This window comes from Natrix helvetica (genome assembly GCF_964273705.1).
Source record: "Natrix helvetica genome assembly, chromosome: 7".
NCBI classification, from domain to species: domain Eukaryota; kingdom Metazoa; phylum Chordata; class Lepidosauria; order Squamata; family Natricidae; genus Natrix; species Natrix helvetica.
In genome coordinates, this window is record NC_138558.1 from 15,683,951 (window position 1) to 15,707,014 (window position 23,064).

Consider the following 23,064-nt stretch of genomic DNA (forward strand, 5'->3'; position numbering starts at 1 on the left):
GCCGAATATTTTGTTTTAGAAAGCTATATAAAGTATAATTATAAAGTATAGGGGCAATCTGCTGACTTTGTGAACTGCTTAGAGAGAGCTGTAGAGCACTACGAAATATAGGATGTAGGACTAAGATTATAGAACAGTGATCCCCTACTTACATATAATTCTTACTTTACTCAAAAAGTGGACTCTACTCACGTGGAGGAAGCCTAAAAGGCCATTAATTTGGTTTAAACAAGGTTCAAATCTCCCCCATTAAAGTGCTAGTGCTCTTTCAAGAGAGAGAGAGGGAGAGGGGGAGAGAGGGAGGGAGAGAAGAGGAGGGAGGGAGAGAGAGAGAGAGAGAGAGAGAGAGAGAGAGAGAGAGAGAGAGAGAGAGATGGTTTATGTATGTGTATGGTTATGTATTTTCTATTTTAAATAAGTGTCTTAGAGTATCTCTTCTTTCCCATTCTACCATCCCTCCCTTTCTAGAGAAGTTTGTGATTATTTTAATTTAGAATGGAGCTCATATAGGTATATTCAGATAGTTCTTTGATGTTACAATGGCATTGGAAGACGCAACTTAAGACCAGTTTTTATACTTGTGACCATTGCTGTTTCCCCATGATTACGTGATCAAAACTCAGGCGCTCGGCAATGGGCATGTATTTATGACAATTTCATGATCCCAAGTTAATAGGATTACCATTTCTAACCTATCCAGCTCGCTTTTGGCAATCCAGGTCAACAGCTTATTGGCAGCCAGGGGCAGCCAAATTCACCTAACCACTGCTTGTTTCACTTAACAACTGTGCCAAGCAAGGTTGTAAAATGGGACAAAACTCACTTAACTTTCTTGCTTTGCAATTGAAATTTTGGGCTCAGTTGTGATCCTTAGTTGAGGACTACCTGAATTCATGCTCACCTTTCCCGATACATAGGTTTTTTTTTTTGTAATACCTTCCTAATATTCCTACAGTGAGCTTCTCAAGTTCTTTTCCTTTATATGAACATTTTTGGACATTTTTGGATTCTAGAATATGCACATTTGAATCCGCTTATTGGATAATTGCATCATAAAGTGCAGTAAAATATGGATATTTAAGGATAATTGTGTTTTAATTTGAGTAGTGATTTGAGAGTTGTGAACCAAAGTAAATGTACATTAAACAAGAAACAACTGTGTGACTATCTATGTCTGATTGTGCCATCTCTTACCAGAGGGAGCTTTTAATGTAAGGACCAAGGTGAAATGTTATGTCTGTTTGTGGGTATGCGGGAGAATCTTAAAGAATTGTGAATTGTAAACATTGTCTGTTTCAATCAAAGAAGTAAAACTTAAATTAATCCTTTCTGTCTTGTTGCCGAACAATGTGGCAAATCAAGATATTTCCCTATTCTGTTTCTACGGCGTTTTGGAAATTGTTTTCTTACAGCCATAAATTAGACCAGTCTTTCTTAACCTTTTTTATTCTGGAATAACCCTTGGGATATTTTCCTCAATTCACTTTTATAAAACCTACACAATTCATGCTCTACTACACCATTTACAACAATTGCAGCAAACCTGCAATTTAGTCACAGCATACTAAAAAATCTCACCACTGTAGTACTAGCATTGTTGCAATTCACACCGTTTTTTTTTAAATGTCACAATAGCTTGCATCTCCCTTATTCGTGTCTTGTGGAACCCGAGTTGAGAAAGTTGGACTAGATTGAGCTGTTGGAAAACATACCTAGAAGGCAGTAGCAAAATCTCTTCCCCAGTGTTGCAAATAAAAACAAAACCCAATATGGTTGTATTAATGCATTTACATTACATTGAGGAAATAGACTCAGTTCAAGGGCTATTTAGAAGCAGACGTGAAGATTAAGATGAAGAGCTTCTTGATGCTTGTTCCAGTATTTTCAGGATGGAGTTCTGTTATTTTTGCATAGTACAAAAGACTATTTAGTGTGACTGAATTTTTAAATTATAAAATGATTTGACTGCTTCTTTCTTTCTGTGCTTTTTATTTATTTTTTAATTAAGATATTTAAAAGAAGTTAAGATTGTATTATTGCTAGTTAAATCATTCATGGGAAAACTGTATAAATTAAACAAGAGGTGCAGCTTGGCTTTTGAAATGATTATCGAGAAAGTAAGCAAAGAAAACCTAGCAAATAAACAAGTGGCAATCCACAGTTGTTGGAGATGGCGCTGAATAATATAATACACACCTGTTTGAGGCAGCAGAATATGTCAACCTTCATACCAGTAGTTTATATTACTTGAATTTGGCTCATTTTAATGTGGCATGGCCCAACTGTTAGCATCAGAATTTAAACGTTCCAAATGAATTTCTTTTCTTTTTGAATTCAGTTTAAGTCATTTTTGCCAGTTGTTTAGTGAATCACAGAAGTTGTTACATTAGCAGCACGCTTGTTAAGTTAATGTATCTGACCTACTGATTTTGCAGAAGGCTGCAAAAGGTGATCACATGATGCCCAGCATCCAAATTGTGATCATGTGACTATGGGGATGCTGCAATGGTCATAGATGTCAAAAATGAGTGCAAAACGCGTTTTCAGTGCCACTGCAGCCTCAAATGATCACTAAACAAATGGTTGTAAGTTGAGGACTATCTGTAGGTTGAGGTGTGGAATCCTTGATTCGGTTACAGGTGTATTCTTCTGCATAATCTGTGGCTGATAACCTTTCTTTGCTTTATGGATTCCATTATAAAGGCAGTTGAATCCTACTATTTTGCTTCATATGATCAGATCCAGGGAACCTAAAAGCTCTTCATATATATGGCATCTCTTTTCATTAAATAAGTCAGTTTCAGCCTCCTCTTTTGGGATCCGGTCTTGATACCACAAAGCAAATATAACTGCATCCTTTGTGGCTGTTGTGAAAGGAGGAGAAAATAGGCAAAGCTTGATTGGGTGTAATTCATTTGCTAGTAATGGTCCTATTACAGTAATTACAGTTTTGTCATTGTGTCTCTGCAGTGTTTAAAGAACCTGGCCTGTGGCTTAATTGCAGATTTATAGCAACCAATGCTTTGGGGAATACTGTTGTAATCATGTTGTAATCATGTTTTGGCAGCTATTGGTTTAAAAAACAGAAGTTCCTTAGCAATTGTGGTGCATCTGAGGAGCACAACCACTGCCATTTGATCATTATTTGAAGCAGAATAAGGATAAGCTCCATGTGACATAAATGTAGATATATAGTCTGGTGTGTATTATAGTTTTTAGACTGCATAGACTCAGCCTATGCAAGTTCTGTGGCATCTGACAAAGGAAAACAAAAGCAGACTGACAAATAGATATAATCACAATTAAGATGCTTCATACATTAGGACTGGGAAGATCTAGCATCAAATAGTCATTTGATTCCAGAGCCTCTTAAACCAAATGACTATAAAAGTGGATAGAGAATTTAATCTAGATCCAGATATAAAATATAATTAAAGAACCCATCATAGCTATACAAATCAACAACTTTATTGGAACAATTAAACCACTGCATATCTACAATGTACTTAACAATAACTGTTGTCATTGAGTCACCTGCCACAGGGGGAAAGTTAGCATTGGAACAGAATTCTAAAAATTGTTGCTTTTTAAAGTGCTATTAAATATCACTGAGATGAGTAGATTAGAGTTCTTTTTATTTGTCATCCTTCCCCGACAACCCTTATTTCCTGTCATTTGAACTTAGAGGAAGGCCAGATGCTACCAGTAAAGAACACACAAAAAGCTATCAGAGCATGTTAAGAATTCCCCAGTGTGTGGAAATAATAGCACTTCATCTCCTTCCTAGTCATCCATTTATTAGTTTCTCGCCATGCTTGTGTGTTGTTGCTGGACCATATACTATAATTTCAGATGACTGATAAAGAATCAAATATTAGTATGTTCCTTCCTGTATTTTTAAGGATCGAAGTTACATAATTTAATTAAAATGGTTAATCTACCATTGGATAGATAACCTGTTTTGTCCCACTCTCACAATATCGTTTGAAGTCCTTTAGAGCACATATAAGATGCTAATTTGAAAACATCCAGAAACAGGAGGCATTGTTCGACTGTTGGCAACTAAACTCTTGCTGTTTTGTAGTTTGCCGGGAAGATTCTCATCAATCAATTGTCTCCTGTTCTGCCACGCTACTGACTCCTGTTGAATCAGCTGAAAACAAGAAAAAGGAATTTCCTCAAATGCCTGAAGTGATTAAACAGTGAGTGAACAATATAACTTTATAATTTTAATGGAACTCAACCAATGTGGATTAGTTTATGTATGTCTTTCATTTTTGATATCCTAAATTTCTGATAAAAGTTTCAATTCTCTTTTCCACTTAAGGGATTTTTCCAAAAAGGATCTCAGGAAATACCTATCTAATCGCTGGAATAAATTGTTCTTGGTAAATGTTGATCTGAATCTAAAATATTGTTGACTAATGAGTGATTGGAAGATTAAATGGGATTTTGTGGGGGGGGGATTTCCACAGTGATAATGGAATGAATAGATTAAAGTACACAGTATACAGTAAAATATACAGTATATACAGTAAATTGTTTAATAGTATTTTGGTTTTCACATTTACACCAAAACACTGAAGTTGTTTAGGTCTAATCTGGTAGAAGTAAGCCATTTTTTGTCGCAAAATGGCAGAAACTAGCAAAAAAACATTGAGAGTTGTGGTCATGTGACTGCAGAATGCTGCTGACCCATGTGACATGAGTAATGTTACCATGGGGTGATGCTGGTGTGACCATTTGTGATGCTTGGCTGTATGGGCCATTCTGTGCCCGTTGTAACTGAACAGTCATAAAATCAACACTAAATTTAAACTATCTGTAGCCATATCATATTCTAAGCAGCATAACTATAAGTGAAAAGCTGTAGGATTGGATTGGATTGGATTAGATCAAGGTGTCAAACTGGTGGCCCATGGTCCGGATGCGAAGGCCATGGCCACCCCAGCTCTGCGAATAGGAAAAATGTTGCGAAACATCACGTGACGGGAATGTGATGTCATGAATTTGAAACTCGTGGATTAGATTGATGCAATATGCTACTCTGGGTATCTGATAAGAGGAAAAGGTGCAATTAAAAGGAAATGTTACATATATTACAGGCATTATTTGAATTTTATACCTTAGGTCAGCGATGGCGAACCTTTTTTGGCTCGCGTGCCACAATGGGGGGCGCAGGGGGGTCGTGTGCGGGCGTGCCGCATCCATAATGCAATGCGCAACCCCCCCAGTGTGCATGCGCGCACAAAAGGCGCAACCCCCCATTTTTACATGCTTTTTTTGCCCTCCCCAGGCTCCAGAGGCTTTATAGGAGCCTGGGGAGGGCGAAAAGAGCCTCCCTCTCCAGAGGCTTCAGGGATCGTCCGGAGGCTTCCCTGAAGCCTTTGGAACGCTTAAAATGACCCTCTGTGCAAACCAGAAGTCACTTCTGGTTTGCTCGGAGGGTCGTTTTAAGCACTCCAAAGGCTTTAGGGACCGTTCGGAGGCTTCCCTGAAGCCTTCGGAATGCTTAAAACGACCCTCCGACAAACCGGAAGTCATTTCCAGTTTGCTCGGAGGGTTATTTTAAGCACTCCAAAGGCTTCAGGGAAGCCTCCGGACGGTCCCTGAAGCCTCTGGAGGGCCTCCGGGGGGGGAGAGGCTCTTTTCGCCCTCCCCAGGCTCCTATAAAGCCTCTGGAGCCTGGGGAGGGCGAAAAATGGCTTTTAAAAATGGTGAACTCAGCTGGCGCGCGCCCTGACAAATGGCTCCACGTGCCACAGGTTCGCCATCACTGCCTTAGGTATTAAGCTTTCTGAAATTTCCTGAAATTCAAGGCCTTGGAGCTTAGTCAGTTGATTTCGATATTGGTAAGAAGTTGAATTGGTCACAAGTACAAATCTTGGTTTAAAGTCTATACAAACCTATCATATGTAAACAGAGATGGAAAACGGTGGTTCTTCAAATGTAGTTAACCTAGAGTTTCCATTTTCCCTCACCACTAGCCCTCATAGTTACAGAGGTTGGAGGTTCTAGTTCAATAATATTTAGAACCACTGTATTTTTTGGTTCTTTAACATCTGTGATGTCTCTTGGATGATAATCTAGAGAGAGGCAAAGTTATCCATAATGAAGCAAAACCTACAAACATCATATTTTAAACGGGAACAAGTATGATGCTAAGGCAAAATGGATTGTATTTCTTGTTTCCAACCACACTTACTCCCTTCATACCCTGTCATTGCCTTGGATATTTTAAAGAAACTTTATAAGCAGGTTTAGAGGAAAATGAGATAGAAAACTAATAAGGTAGAAATTTCCAGTGCCTCAAGTCTTTATTACGTTTTTTTTGCACATAACTCTTCTTGCTATATGACATTTGTTGGGAACCAATTTACTGTTTAGATTCATAGAAATAAAAGATTTTTTTTAAAAAATGCACTCACATTTGGGGGCATACATTCCAGGACACGTTGATACTGCCAAGGAGTTGGTTCAGTGCTGAAAGGATGCAGATGCTAAAACATGCAAGGATTCAGAAGCTAAAAGTTTCCTTTAAGTCAGGGGTGTCCAAACTTGGGAACTTTAAGACTTGTGGACTTCAACTCCCAGAATTCTGGGAGTTAAAGTCCACAAGTCTTAAAGTTCCCAAGTTTGGACACCCCTGCTTTAAGTGATAGGAGGGGCTAAATATATTATGTCAATTCTTGAGGAAGAAAAATAGAAGTTTGAGACGTGATGATTTGGATTTTACTTTGACAGAAAATATTTCTCCCAGCTGAGAAAAAAAAAAGTATTTTATAACTTGAGGGAAAAAAAGGATATTTCTAAGTCTAGCTCATCATAGATTATCATATGAATATTCAAACTGTCCTGGAAAGAGAATTCTATTGAGTCTGGAGAGAATTAGGTGAGGAAGATACCTTAGCTGCTAAACATCCCGATTATTTAATGTTCATTGTGAAATAGCATTTTAAAATATGGCACGTAACATAAAAGTTTACAACTGCCCTCATTCATGACAGATGATTCATCAATATATTTTTGCCTGATTCCCTTACTTTCTTACTTTCAATCAGAGTGGTATTCAGCAGGTTCTGACCAGTTCTGGAGAACCAGTAGCAGAATTTCTGAGTAGTTCAGAGAACTACTTGCACATTTAAATCTCTCTTTTCTCCCTGGATCATGAAGAAATTTTAAAATGTGAATTTAAAAAACAACAACAACCTTAACAGGTCTGAGTAATTTTGTTGCTTAATCTTGTTGCCAGCTCAGCCTTTAGAACTTACTGAAGAGATGAGTCAATCAATTCAATGAGCTTTGTGCTACAACAGCTAGGGAATTTGAGCCTTTATCTGTCTACTCACCACTGCGGTAGTCCTCCGCAAGATAAAAGATGCTAAAGTTTTCAGGGTGTTGGGGAATAGAATTTGATTCCTGCGCAACAGCAATAGCACTTAGTGCTATACTATATTAAGCAGTACAACAGTACTATACTGCTTCATAGTACTTTACACACCTTTCTAAGCAGGTTACAGAGTCAGCATATTTTCCCCAACAATCTGGGTAGCTGGGTCCTCATTTTACCATTCTTGGAAGGATGGAAGGCTGAGTCAACCTTGAGCCAGTCAAGATCGAACTCCTGGCAATTGGCAGAGTCAGCCTGCAACACTGCATTCTAACTACTGCACCATCTTGGAATTAAATTCTGAATGGCGGATTCCTATGCTGGTATCCTAACTCAGTTATATTATTTCTTACAGAGATCCAAAGAGTTTGGGCTGATTTACAACAATTCAAATCTTTCAAAAAGCTTCCAAGTCCTACCAGATTAATTTCCAGCCAGTTTGCTCATTAAATATTATAAGTAAACTATATGCCAGACACATTTATGATTAATTTGTCAGCTGAAGGAAAAGTGCTAGCTTGCAATGTTTGATGAAAGTATCCACTTAAATCATTTGAAAGCAAAATACTCCCGCTGCCTTCAATGAATTCCATGCTGTCCATGAACTAAGGATGGCTTTTGATAATAGTCAATGAGGATATTATGAAGGAAATTGGCAGCGTCTACTGCAGACTCCATCTATTCTAGTATTATGATACTGTTTGGGAACATTTAAATGAAGGTAAAATATATTGTTGCCAGAGTTCCCACTCTCAAGGCACAGATGACCTGGCTCAAATTATCCTACTTGGACCCATTGTGCGGAGATCTAGCTTTCTGGAGGAGGCTCAGATGCTGAGAAAGCTATAAGGAACAAGAAGAGAATGACCAGCAATAAGTAGATGGATTCAATTATTGTGCTAATAAGTGTACCATTAGAAGACCGCAAAGACAAATTAGAGACAGAGTGTCATGGGAAAAGTCTATGTGGATGTTAAGAGTTGATCCTGACTTAATAGCACAACAATTAGTTATAATCTGAGATCTTTTTGTATCTCCCATACTAATAGGAGTTCAGCAAAGTCCATCCATATTTCCATTGTATTTATTTCTCACATTAATTCAATAGTGTAATATAGGCAATTTCAAATACTCTTTCCTGTGGTTAGATCATAACCTTCTTTCTATCCTTCTGTATACTGACAATGCCATTATTCCTTCCATGACTGAATTTGCCCTCTCTTCAGAATTTAACAACATTGTGTACCATGATGAAAAAGTAGAAATTAATTGCTCTTGGAAAAAAGTGGTCTTATTGATGAAGAAATGTATCAATAGCCCCATAATTGGAAAATCAATTGTGTCCTGATTGAGCAGATTTAGTTTTGTTTTTGATATTTAGGAATCTATTTTTCAGTGGTTGAAAATAGGAAATGTTAATACTTATGGAGCTTAGAAAGAGTCCATTCAAAATGTATGAGAATCATGCTTTAATTTCTGTGATTTGTACCGAACGCCCTTCTTTAGCTGGAAATGTATAGGATTTATTTGGAATCTGACATGAGAATTTGTCGTTTAAAATGCAAGCCAAAACAAATGTTTTGGGGTGAGTCTTATCTTTGTACTGTCATCTGTATACATATGCGTTAACTTCTGCTGTAACAAAATCATACATCTGATAAGTATGGAGAGAAAGTATGAAGTCTGGAGAGAAAAAAGAGGAACTTGAAGCCTGAAAGACATGTTTTATTAGTCTTAGCTGCTTAATCTAAATTCTTTTATTTATTCATTTTTTATTTATTTAAAAAACTTACGGTCAACCTCGGTCGCTCACAGCAAAAACAATAAAACATAAAGAAAAAGCAGTAATACACTAGCTTTGATAAATTTGTCATATTAGGTCTTAAAAATAGATTAAAGAAATAAATGAAGGAGGCAAAACTATGAAAGCAAGTAACAAGTCAGATGGATTGACCCCCCAAGGTATAAGGTGGAATTAGAAATAGATAATAAAACTTTCTGTGTGCATTAGCTGTGCAGATACTCAGAAAGAGCTACTTTGCTGAACAAGAAAGTGCCTGATCAGATTTGTTATTGTAATGAACTGGTGAAGCTTTTTATTAGCCTGTGTGGCAGCTGTTAACATCCTCGTAAAACATATTGCCAACCAGAATAATGCTAAATTGCTGTTCAAACACAACTGCTGCATAGAGCCAAGGTTGCTTTGATGGCACAACAGAAATAGATTATAATGATTTGTAGAAGATGCCTATTTTCCTCCATGGGTGTGTTTACTTTTTCTATATCAAATCTAATTCTGTATCAAGAAAATTAAAATCATTTTTAAAGAACTTCTGATTGCGTAGCTGTCTTGTTTTATCACTGCCAGATACATGACTGTCTGTAAGTTTATTACATCTTGGAAGTCCTGTATTCCATATACTTGGCAGGGCTACCAACCAATGAAGAAAATGCTAAGGCAATTTTATACCTGCTTTTTAAATGTTGGGAGTGATAAACTTCAGCACACAAGCATAAATAAATAACATTGGAAATATTCAGTTTGCAAGTGTTGGTGCACCAAATCAAATTTCCTTTTCCCATGGTATGGTTCTAAACTGCGTACAACCAAAGCTGTTAGAAATAATGCAATATATGGAAAAGATATTTTATCCATTCAATGACTAGTATTTAATACAGTGCACTGTGATAACATAGACAAGTACTGTGTAAATGAAATATTAAAACTATAAAACCAAGCCAAACAACCAAATTTATACTTCTTTTTTTTTTAAGTAAGTTTTAGCAAAGGATAAAATACAAAACAGGAGGATTTAGGGAAAAGAGATGTTAAACAAAAAAAATAATTGCAAGGTGAGGGAGAGAGAAAAAAGGGAATGAAGCAAAGGAAGAACTTCCAGGTTTCTTCGGTACAAATACAGATATAAAATATATTAGCCTCTCACTGTAAAACCACCAATAATACACAATAGTTCTATAAACAATTATAATTGTGAAATCCTAAAATTAAATTTTCATTTCTTTCAGTTTCCAGCAAGAGGTTATTAAGCCTGTAATCCCACAGAAGCATATTAACTTGTAAAAGTGAACAGAACTGATGATCTATTACAACTAAGATATGATCCAGTGTTTCAGCTTCCATAAATATTTTTAGGGCTCTTCAGAAATAGCTAAATTAAAATGGGCAAATGGATTGGCCATTTCTGAAGATTTTTTGCAGTTTCGAAACTACCAGTGTGGCTTTATGAATATAATTTTATGTTTATTCTATAAATTGTATAAATATTTTAATTTTTATAAATATCAGTGCAAAAGAGAATCCTGCTGAATTCAAAAGCACATACAGCTGCATTTGAAGTCTATATGGAATGTTTGTAAGTCAAGAGTTAATGCCAAAATGAATTGCATTCATTTAGAGATTCAGAGGAAAGCGAAGAATTCTCAGAGTTGAATAATGTAGAGAAATTAACTTCAGAGGAATATGGATGGGAGAGTTTGATTTTCAGATCCTGCTGGACCTCTCAGTAACATTTCAATATAGTATTATTCTGGACTATGTCTAAGTATTAAGAATGGAGGGCATTATTTTATAGTGGCTCTCCTCTTTCCTGAGCAGTGGTTCCAGAGGTATTCCTCTTCCTCCTCTGTCAGAATTTGTTGGAGAAATCAAATCCAGAAAACACACACAGGTAATTGATTCAGCAGGATTCATTAACTTCTCTTTATATATATAATAACACATGAAGTAATATATACAATACCAAGAGTGGTTCTCTTGGTTCTTAAGAGTGGTTCTTCAGTTTGAGATCAGATCAGGTCAGACCAGTTTAGTTCACAGCACAGACTCAGAGCTACATAGGTAAGCCACGCCCAGGCGCCAAGCCATCTGGCATGGCTCTCAAGTCACCATATAGTTGCCATTGGCTGACCCAGTTGCTATGCCTATATATTGGCTGACCTCGTTGCCATGTCTCTGCCAGTTCATGAATATTCTGACTTCCTCCTCCTCCTCCTCCTCCCATACCACCAAATCTTACAGACTCATGATGGCTTATGGCAACAGAAAGCACAATTAAAACAGTAAGTGATCTCAACACCAATAATAACATAATAAAATATAATTTCACACATATCTAGATAAAGCTGCTGGGGGAAATCATCCATCCAGGATAGGATGAGATATCTTCAATATGCTGACGATATGCAGTTATATATCATCACCTCAGGCTTAGCAGGGGGATGATGTTCTGATTTGGTACCTGGTGTTTACATGAGGAGAAACAAATTCAGTTTTAATCATAGTGAGAAGCTGCTGTCATTTTTCCCCCCAAATCCCACAGTAAATCTACTCCTGACTATAGACAAGGCAGTTGTCTGCTGTAGGCAACATTTGTGTAGTTTTGGGGTTATCAAAGGGGAGTTGTTGAAGTCAGGATTCCTGCTAAGGAGTGAGTCAATTTATGAGCAGGGTGACCATTTTACAGCAAAGCTTCATTGGAGAATAGAAATTGTTAATGGTCACTCATGCCCTTGTAACTTTGCCTCTAGATTACCGCAATTTGCTCTATGTGGGGGCTACCCTAAAAACGTGATGTTAAATGCAGTGGCCAATGTAATGATGAGCTCTGCCTAGCTTGCCATTTGACTTTTAACTGCATTGCATGGTTTGCCACTACGCCATCTAATTGAGGGTGCTGATTGTTACCTATAAAGCAGGGGTGTCCAAACTTGGGAACTTTAAGACTTGTGGACTTCAACTCCCAGAATTCCCCAGCCAGCCATTCTGGCTGGGGAATTCTGGGAGTTGAAGTCCACAAGTCTTAAAGTTCCCAAGTTTGGACACCCCTGTTATAAAGCCTTGCATAGCTTGGACCGAAGCATCTCTGTGATTAAATATTTCACATGGAATCTGCCATCCAGACAGAGCTCTTGATAGAGAGGTTAGATGATAGATGTGGCTTCAGAAGGAATGCTCCTGGCAGGGAGAATACCCCAAACGAGCATTCTCAGTTTTCACTGCCATTTCTTCGCAACAGCTTAATTCCTGATATAAAAACGACCCCTTTCTTCCATGTGGACAATGAAGTCCTAGTTCTTCCCTGAGGCTTTTGAGAATGGTATCCACATTTCTCCAGAGATGCTGGGATATTCGGTATAATGAGAAAGCTTATTATAGTAGATTATAGTTTCATTTGTTATCATTAGTGCATTGTTTCTATTTCTACTTGTTTTAACCTCTTGCATGTACTGTACGAATTGAAAACTGTTCGGTTTCAATCCTTTTGAAGCAGCATAAAAGAAAGAAGGGAAATAAAGGAGGAAAGGGAGAAGGAGGTTGTAACCGGGAGGCAGAATCAACCACTTCTTGTGGTTTTTCTTTTCACATCAAAGTCTATTTGGTTTGGAACTGATCAGTCATGCTGAATTAGTTCCCTATTACACTGAACTAGAAATATGCACAGGTTCATAGGAAGTAACAAGGAGATTTAACATATTCAAAAGTATACGGTAGTTGTGGTTTATAATAAAGTTACAAAAGCTACCTAAAATGAATAATTTAAAACCCAAAGAATGTTATAAATAAGGAAACTATAGACCAAGCATACGGGTTTTATAAACATGCAAGTTTTTGCTGTGTTTTCTTGAAATTACAGGTATCTACCAGTGGTGGGTTCCGATCCCCATCGCAACCGGTACACTGCGACGCGGCTGGGCGTCCACCAGAGGTACGCGTGCTCTGCACGCATATGTACCCACCGCCCTGCGATGCTCCAGCTGCTCTGCGGAGCGTTGTGCAGGTGCCGTACGCTTTGTGTGCGTGCATAAATCGTCTGGTTGGCTTAAATACAGGTAAGGTAAGGAATGCGGGAGGGCGGGTGGGCCCTCCAAAGCACCGTTCCAGTACGGTAGCTGCTGCTCCCAGCAGCCACTGGTACACCAGTACTGGGACGTACCGGCCAGAACCCACCGCTGGTACCTACGATTGTTTTTTAGTGACTGTCCAAATTTCCAACAGTCCTGAAAAAAGTGACGGTTGCTCCTACAACCTTCGTAGCATCCTATGGTCTAATGATAAAAATTCAGGTGTTTATGATGATTGCAGCATCCTGGGGTTGCAGGATTGTCATTTGCAACCTTCCCAGCTGACTTTTGAGAAGAAAAGTCAATGAGGAAACTGGATTCACTTATAAACTATTTGATTCACTTAAGAACTGCAGTAATTCATTTAACATCCATGCAAAAAAAAGCTCACCCACAACTCATTTTACAACTGCCCTGCTTAGCAATGGAAATTTGCTGGTTGTGTTCAAAAGTTGAGGACTACTTGCAGTTTATAGATTGATGGATAGTTGGACCACCTGAATGAAGGAATGAATGTATAAATAAGGTGATGGTAACCTTTTTGTCGCTGTGTGCCAGAACCACGTGTGTGCACCCATAATGGGTGACCCAGTGGTGGGTTTCAATTTATTTTACTACCAGTTCGCTTGTGTGGGATTGCATAATGCTTCTGGGCATGCGCATAAGCATCTAGGCAGGTGAGCAGAGCTTCCCGCTGCCGCCACTACCGGTTCGCCCGATCCGGGGTGAACTGGCAGAAACCCACCTTTGATGTGACTCCCTGTGTGTGCCCTGCCCCCCTGTGCATATGCGTGCGGCCCCCCTGTGCTCTCCCTGCCCCTCACATGCATGCGTGACACCCCTGCATGCGCCTCGCCCCCATGCATGCACCCTCCACGTGCACCCCGCCTCCCGTGCACTCACAGCAGAGATCCGAAAACCAGCTGATTGGCGGGAGGCGCATGCACATGTTCAGTGGAGCTGAGCTTGGGTGACGGCATCACGGGTATACGCTATGTTTCCATGATATGAGAATCCAGACTGTTGCTGGCAGTGTTCTAACAGGAATTATTTTATCAGGAAAAACAATCATAGTATAACCAAAAGGCAAAATTACCCATGAAAATTGCACTGCAGGTGACAAAGTATGTTAACAGCATGATGTACTTTAGCTAAAAGAACACAATAAAATATTAAATTCTTTATTGATAAAAGACTAATACAACGGATAGACACTTCGGCTTCATCCTCAGTATAGGAATTTGGATCAGCCATTTTCTCTAGCCAAGCCAAGGTTTTCGGAGTAACGTAGGAGGATATTTCTATGAAAACTCTTGGAATAAAGATTGTGTGTGTGTGTGTGTGTGTGTGTGTGTGTGTGTTTGTACACATACCTACATACATACGATAAAAATCAAGGAAATAAGTTCATTTGCATTATGAAAGAGAAGGCAAACAGCTTTTGCATTCAGCAAGACTTCTTCCTGCCTAATGTATAAAACCAATAGACTTGATTAGACCGGACATTGGTGATATGATCCAGGGGTAGGTACCGCCTTTTTCTACTGCCGGTTCGCTCAGGGACGCACTTTGGGCGCACATGCTTCGGGCACCTGCGCAAATGCACAGTAGTAAACAACTGTGTTGTTTCAGTACCGCCGATAGAACTGGTTCAGGGGTGTGGCTAGCTGAGTTGCTACCTACTTGGCTGAACTGGTCAGAACCGGTAGGAACCCACCTCTGATGTGATCTTTTTTTAAAAAAGGAGGCGGGGGAAGGGAGTAAGAGAGATTTCTGCCTCCTGCAGCACTCTAGGATAAGAAAAATCTCAATGACTTTTAAGAAGTAAACTTTTCCCAAGAGTTATATCAATCTGGTCAGATTGGCTCGGAAAATGGGCCAAGACACTTTGCTTTTTGAAAAAACAAACAAACGTTGAAACCAATTCAGTGGGAACCCATGGGGAAGTAGCCTATTTCAGTTTTTCATAGTTTTCCCCCAGCTACCTTATTTTAAGAAACAGAAATTCATGTTCCATTACAGTGTTTTTAAGGAGTGAATAATTGCCACACACGAAACTTTATTGCAAAACAAGAATTATTTGCACTGTAACGAAATATATTATTGTCATCAAATATGTAGTGTCAATTCCAATAATTAATGAAATAAGGCATTAAAACCGTATGGTTTGGTCCAGCCATTCTCAGCGCCACACTCCTCATACAGTTATTGTTGTGAAGAAAATAGGAGGAAGAAGGAATAGTAGGTATGTTGTCTGCCTCGAGTTACGCATAAAAATAATAAAATCAGGATTTAAAAAATCTTTTAAAAAATCAACAATGTTAAAAAAGACAAATCAATTGCTGAGCTTCCTACCATGATTGTTTCAGATTAATCATATTTCAAGTATTCTTTATCATTATCTGAATTCATATATTCATAATTAGTTGTATTTTCTGCTCCAAAATTTAAAAATAAAGATGCTTAGAAGAATTCCAACACAGAAGCTTATGAGCTTCATATAAAATATCAATTCCTATAATTTAAATAAATAAATAATACTACAAAATCTGGTATAAATTATAAGTCTGCATTATATAAATCACTTGGGAATACCTAGATAAATTTTCCAAATGACATCTTGTGAAAGAAATAGGAAAAAAAAACCAATTTAAGTTATAATCTTACATCCGAAAGTATGTTCCACTGATTTATTTGCAAATATATTTTCATTTCCTTCTGAGTAGACTTACAGTATATGATTATCTTGTCACTATTGAACAGTACAGCATTTGAAAATACTCTGTTTTAAAAGTTATGCATTACATTTCAAAACAGACTTGAACAAGATCCGAGTACAATCCTGAAAAGCAAAGATTCTTCTCCTCCAGCCTTAATCTATAAACTATAGTTATTTCTAGACCTTCATCCCACATTTTCTTCTATAAAGGACAAAGACAGGAATGATGTGTATGTGGCATCATTAAATATTGAGTTTGATTCCTTTGTTAGCCTAATCCATCATGTGCCTTTTTGGAGTGAAAAAAATGGCAATTTTTGAGCATCTCTTGAATACTAACTTGTAAGACGTAATTATTCAGAAGCATCACAGTACATTGAATCATAGAAATACATATGGCTAGTCTTGGTCAGATGCATAGGCAGAGTTGTAACACTTATTAAGTGTGTTGGATAAATAGCTTTCTATTTAGGAATTTATTTGGGACCTAGACCCATGATGGCAAACTTATGGCATGCGTGCCACAGCTCAGCTCTGCCATGCATTTGTGCGGGTGGCTCCTGCAGGCCAGCTGGTTTTGGGGTCTCTGCTGCGCATATGCAGGGGGGCGAGGCACATGTGGGAGATGCGTGTGCATGCGTGTGAGTGGGTCATACATGGGGGTCATGTGCACATGCACAGGAGCGGGACACATTCAGGGGGGTCATGCACACATGCACCGGGGGTGGGGGGCACAGGGGGGTCACACATGTATTGCATTATGGGTGTGTGCATACGGCCACTTTCAGCACTCGGGACTGAAAAGGTTAGACATCACTGACCTAGAGTTTCCCCAATGTCAACAATCAAATGCTATCTAGCCTCAGGCCTGAGAAGTGCAAGCCGAAATATCATTAAGTTGTGGTGGAAAAAGTGCCATATTTTACTGCAATGGTAGGAGTAGACTGTGCTTTCATACTGATGGAGACCAATCAATGCATAAAGTAGCTTCAATATGTGATGTGATATATGTAAGCTGGGTAAAGATTCTTACCTACCATGTGTAACGTCTGCTGATCTTAAGCTAGAGAGCCTGGGAGCCCCATCAGTGGTGGGTTCCTACCGGTTTGGACTGGTTCAGCCAAACCAGTAGTGGTTTGGCGGCCTGAGTTGCTGGAACTGGCAGCGACCTAGGCCTGCCATGCCCCGAACTGGTTTTCCAGATGGCACCATAGGGCTCCCCATCTTGTTTTTGGCTTCTGCACATGCACAGAACAATTTTTATTGCACTATGCATGCGTGCATAGTGTGCATCCAGCACACATCAAGTGCATGCACGAAGTGTGCCCACAAGCGAACTGGCAGTAGTGCGTGCCAGAATCCACCACTGGTAGGCATAGCAATGTGGCACTTTATCCATGTTGAAATGGAATCAACTTCTTTTTTAAAAAAATATATTTTTTATTTTCAAACAAACACAAACACACGGAACATACAACATAAAAACCTCTTCAACTGCATACAGTGTGTCGATTGGTCACAAGGTCTTTATGCGTCCTTTCCATAGTCATCACTTAACCCGTATCAAAAATCATATTGTCAATCAAATATCTTTGTATACATTATTATTATACTTCATTTGTTTGATCATCACTATTGTTTCTCCATTTTAAACAAGGTATTCTAAATATGTATCCATTTATATTATAATGATTCATTATATCATCTACAATATATCCAATAATAAAGATTTTTTATATCCTATTCTAAATCATTGTATTATTTTAGCATTGATAACTTTCTCTAATAATTTTCAATTCCATTCCTTTTTCCATTATTAGTATCATCAATCTAATATACATGTATACAAGTTGTTATAATTGTTAAATATCCATTAAGCATAACTATTATTACATCCTTTTTATATAAGCATATTAAATTTGAAGTAAATTTATATGATGGCATTTCATTACATCATCCTGAAATCATCCAATGATATTACATCTTTTTATTCTCTTCTATTTATCAATCTAGTATATATAAATGCTTTATTATCATTATTGATCATTTATTTGATTATATCTATTATTACTTTGTCTTATGCATAGTACTCAAAATTTAACTACGTTTAACTAAATTTTATTGGGACATTTCATTTCATCATCCTGTATCCTTCCAGAAATAGTGCAGTGCAATATCTCTTGCCATTTGTAGAATTTGCATTCTAAGTGTTTTCTTGATAAGTCTTATGTGGACTTCTCTTGACAACTTGTTGTTCATTGCATATCTTAAAAGGATTCAAAACCCTCCATCTGTTCCTTTCATCAGCTTTTGTTATCACTGGTGCTACTGCCGAGATTACTCTCATTGTTGCTGCCAAATTTTCTCCCCTTTCTTCATCTGTTTTGACATCTGAGATAGCGTTCCAGTTCATCGATCTCTTATTTCCGTATTTCGCACTTATCATTTTCCTCCACACTCGATTTACTGCCAGTGTCAACAATTTTCTTATCAATTTCATATGTCTCTGTAGTTTTTTGAACTCTGTCCTCAAATTTCATCGTTGTTTATAAGCATTCTCAACTCTTCCCTCCGTACTTTCTGTATTTTATTCTATAATTTCAAGTCTCTTTTCAATTCTCTCTATGATTATGAAGACTTTTTGAATTTCTAGAATAATTTTTGCAATGTTTAATTCCTTTTCTTCTTCATATTGTGCCATTTTTCCAGGTTATAAACCCTGCCACTAAAACTTCCAAGGCTTTTGCTAGATTTCAAACAAATTCAGTGAAGTTTTTCAGTTCAAAGCTTTCTTTTTCCTTCAAAGGAACACCTGTATAAATAAAGCACTTTCCACTGAACTTTCAGTAAACAAGGCCAATAGCTTTGTATCAGATGTTGCCAAGCCTCTAGATGGCAGTGTTACCTCTTTCCCTCTGTTTTTGCCTCTCTTTCTATGCTCCAAACTCCAGAAGAGAAGGGAAAATAATTGTTTATAGATTACGATCCAACCGAGCCTTGCGAGGAAAGAGACTTTTAATCCACAAATACAAAAAATGGGAAAAGTATAGAGGAAGAAGGGGAAAAAAAGACCAGTCCAGTTTAAAAGTAAGAGGCATTTGTAAAAAGTCCAACCATAGAAAACAAACAAAATTAAAGTGGAAAAGATAACACAATAGTTTTAAATCAGGGTTAAGTCGCCGCTTACTTCCTTCTGTCTTCAATTTTATTTTAATTCTAAGTCTTTTGGGTTTTCTCTTCTCTACTAATAAATATTTTTCTCACCATTTCGACACACTGTCTCTCCTGTACTGCTTCCGTTTCAGGGGCTTGTCCCAACCTTCTGCAACCATGGCTGCTTCTCTTGTAGCTGGCAAAAAGAGCTTTTTCCTGGATCAATCAGAGGCTTTGCGATGCCCCTGAGATCAGCAGGACATGCCGTTCCTTCAGAACGGTTTAGATCCAAAAAGGATCATCCAGCAACAGAGATATCGACAGCAATCCTGGAGCCCCAAGATTGCATGTTGTGTCTTAGTGACGTCAAGCCCCTGCCTCCCCAAAATGGAATCAATTTCTAATAGATTATTCATTTTTATTAGGCTTTTCTGAGTTTCCTAGTTGGGTTGATTATCAAAGTATTTTAACCATTTTATGCTATGTGACCTAACTTTTAAAATTCATGTTTAAACTTGATAGCTTGTTGCTCTATGAACATAAGCAACAGCTGTTTATTTTTGTACTGAATTTTAAAAGGGATCCCATAATCCCTAAAAGGCATACTCTCTTAATTTGTTTTAGGGAGGGATAGATTGGAATAAGATAGTTGTGCCACTACCAGCAATACATCTATTAATGTATTATCAATTGCATATTGGCATACAGATAACACAACCTATGATATGGTGTTCTTTATCACGAGACAAGTTACATACTTTCTCCATTTTACTTCATTTTCTGAAGTTTTGGAGGTATGAAAGTAGCACATAGGCTAACTAATCTAATCCAAAGCTAGCTTTATCATTTTGAAAATCTTAGTTCCTTTTGCTTAAGTATCCACCTTTTATAATGTACTTTATAGCTAGATGACAGGGCATGCAGAGGAGGTGTTCATTTTATTCCCTGCCCCATAAAAACAAGTATTAAATGGACAGTGTTATGCTGTGAATTTCTTAGTAAGATAGACAGGTGCGACATCAAGAAAATATTTTACTTATATTTTTGACAACTGCTTTAAAAGTGAGACATGCCAAAGGTGCTAGCAAAATCTGGATTGAGGCACTGAAAATTATATATATATATATATATATATATATATATATATATATATATATATATATATGTATGTATGTATGTATGTATGTATGTATGTATGTATGTATGTATACACACACACACACACACACACACACACACACATTTGGGCATACCAGGGGTTGTAACACACGCACGCACGCACGCACGTATGTATGTATATGTATGTATTTGTGTTACCACCCCTGGTATGCCCAAATATGGGAGGGAGCTCACTACTCCCCCTTGCTGTCCTTCGGCTCATTACAAAGGACCATCCAAGCAGAAAACCATATTTTTATTTTTAATGTTGCCTTTGCTATGTTTGTGTTGTATTTGTGCTGATAAATAAATAAAGGGAGACTAGTATAGATCTATTTCAAGCTATTTAGCTCTCATCAGCTAGCCATACCCTTACTGGGATTTGAACCTGGGCTGTATTACATATTAGGCAGGAGTCTTAGCCACTAAGCCACAGACTCTCCTCCTTATCAGCTGAGCCAGGGGTTATAACACAAATATATACCTATTTTCCTGGCTCAGCTGATAAGGAGGAGAGCCTGTGGCTTAGTGGCTAAGACTCCTGCCTAATATGTAATATATATATACACATACATACACACATATACACTTTGTTGGTTTGAATATGTAGTTGAATTGGCTGAATGGGGGGAAGAGGGAAAGGACAGGAAATGCAATACAGCTGTGATCACAGTATATACTGTACACCAGAGATGTCAAACTCATGTCGTTACAGTAGTGTCACGTGACATATTGGGACTTTCCCCCCCTTTTGCTATAACTGGGTGTGGGTGTGGCAAGTGTGTGATGCATCCGACCCGGGAGTTTGACAGCCCTGCTATAGACCTACCACACAGAATAAACCCTGAATTTAGACTGGGCATTCTCGACTGTCAGCAAAGTCATTCAACAGCACTTTCCTGTTTCAGACACTTAAAAAGATTCTTCATAATATGTATGTACTCACACCTAGGACTTATTGGTGACCCCCTTAAACCAAACTTCCCCTCCCCCAGCAACTGTGCGATCCTAGGAAGAGATGAAGTTGCTTTAAGAAATTGGTAACAGATACTACTTGAGCATTTTTGCACCCTCCGAAACATCAAAGTACTGCACAGAGTTCATGAGTCCTTGTACCCGTTTAGTTTGGTACTAAAATCACTTCTGTGCTGTGCGAAATTCTGAAGTCCTGGCCAGTTATTTTCTCCAGCTTTCTAATTAATCTTGAAGGTGCTAGATTAGAGCATTTTAAAATCATCTGTTGTCAGCCTATATATCGCTTGCTTGCTATCGGCTGCCATAGTAACAGGGAGGGAGGGGTTTTACGGTATTTGGGAGGGGAATCGTGCTGGAGGAGACATCTTGAAGAGGGAGTTTTTTTTCCCACCGTCTTCTTTGCATGCTGAAGGCTTGTCTCTGCTGGATGAGGCCAACTGAAGATGCACCCCACATGACACCCTTGGGGGTTGAAGATTGGACATTTAGGCTGGGGTAATTGGGGGGAGGAATTTGGTACATTTTTGATATGTACAAGTTTGCACCATTTAGCCTCAGATCTTGCTTTACTTTTGCTGTTTCCACTTCATATCCAGTAAAAGTACCTTTTTCTCTAAACCAAAGGTGTTGGGGGGTTTCCTTTCTTAGATTTTGAAGGAGGCACGCTTGACATCTGTATTCAGGAATATTTATTTTAAGGATACGAATGGTTTCCCAGCTCCTCAAGAAAGCAAAGGTCATAAAGCATTTTGTCCAAGCATCCAAACACAACTCCTCTAGGAGAAGCATTTACTCTTTCAAATCAGTTTCAGCTACTGATTTTTTTTAAAAAAAAACAAAGGACTAGATCAATACTTCCTGAATTCAACTGAGGTTGCTGGGGCATGTCTAAAGAAAGAATGCAATCTATCGATAGTTAATTAAGTAAATTGGAAGGAAACCAAAGTAGATATAAAGTAGTGGCTCCACTCTTCAGGTAACAGCAGGAATCGCTTAAAAGTGGCTCAGCCACAGCATTGTGAAAGAATAAGAGAACAGAAGTATTTTAATTCAAATTGAAAGGCAGTTTTTTGTAGAAAAATTGAATGACAAAAACACATAAGCCTTAATTCCAGTAAAAAAAAAAAGTCAGCAGGGCTATTAAAGGCATTGACTTCAAATAGATCATTTAATTTGTCTATTTTTATGAAGATAAAGTTTTCATTATATTTAAAAGCAATCTGGCTCTCACTAAAGAAAAAGAGTTAATTTTTTTATATTGAACTGCTTTTAGAAATATTGAACTTCTCTCAAGATTGTGCTTTGATATTTTTTTTTTCAAATCATCCCTATCAACATAAAGCTGGTAAGTGGGCAAAGGCCTATTTTAATTGCAAATAAAGTTCTAGCAAATAACCTAATACATGACAGCTCTAAGCTTTAGGCATGTTTAATATCCGTGGAAGTCATTCAGGAATTTTTCTGACAAAGAGGACAAAAGGGATGTGCAGAATTGAGTAGGGGGGTGGTTTCTGCAATATGCTAAGTAAGACACCTTTCATTATTGCTAGCAGGAAATGAAAATATAAACATACTGTGAATAACATTGTAGTGCAATAGGCAGAAATCTATTAGGCAGATTTATGGAAAGTAATTGTGGATGGATTAGTTGTTTGTTTGTTTTTTGTCTGCACAATTACTACTGTAGATAAATTTGGGTGGAAAAGCCATCTTAGCCTCATAAAGGTGTACAAGGTATTAGGACATCTTCATCATGATTAAGGAAGTAGTACTTCTGCTTGGACAAATTAATATATGAAGAAATATG

At 37.9% G+C, this 23,064-nt stretch overlaps 1 protein-coding gene across 4 annotated transcripts in view; it reads left to right on the top strand.

Moving 5' to 3' along the window:
* CCSER1 (coiled-coil serine rich protein 1) overlaps positions 1-23,064 on the top strand; it is an 814,997-nt gene that overhangs the window by 236,975 nt on the left and 554,958 nt on the right. For all 4 annotated transcript variants that reach the window (XM_081959555.1, XM_081959558.1, XM_081959556.1 and 1 more), the window contains exon 5: positions 4,085-4,202. In XM_081959555.1, the coding sequence (XP_081815681.1) occupies positions 4,085-4,202 (118 nt within the window). The remainder of the gene's footprint in view (positions 1-4,084; positions 4,203-23,064) is intronic.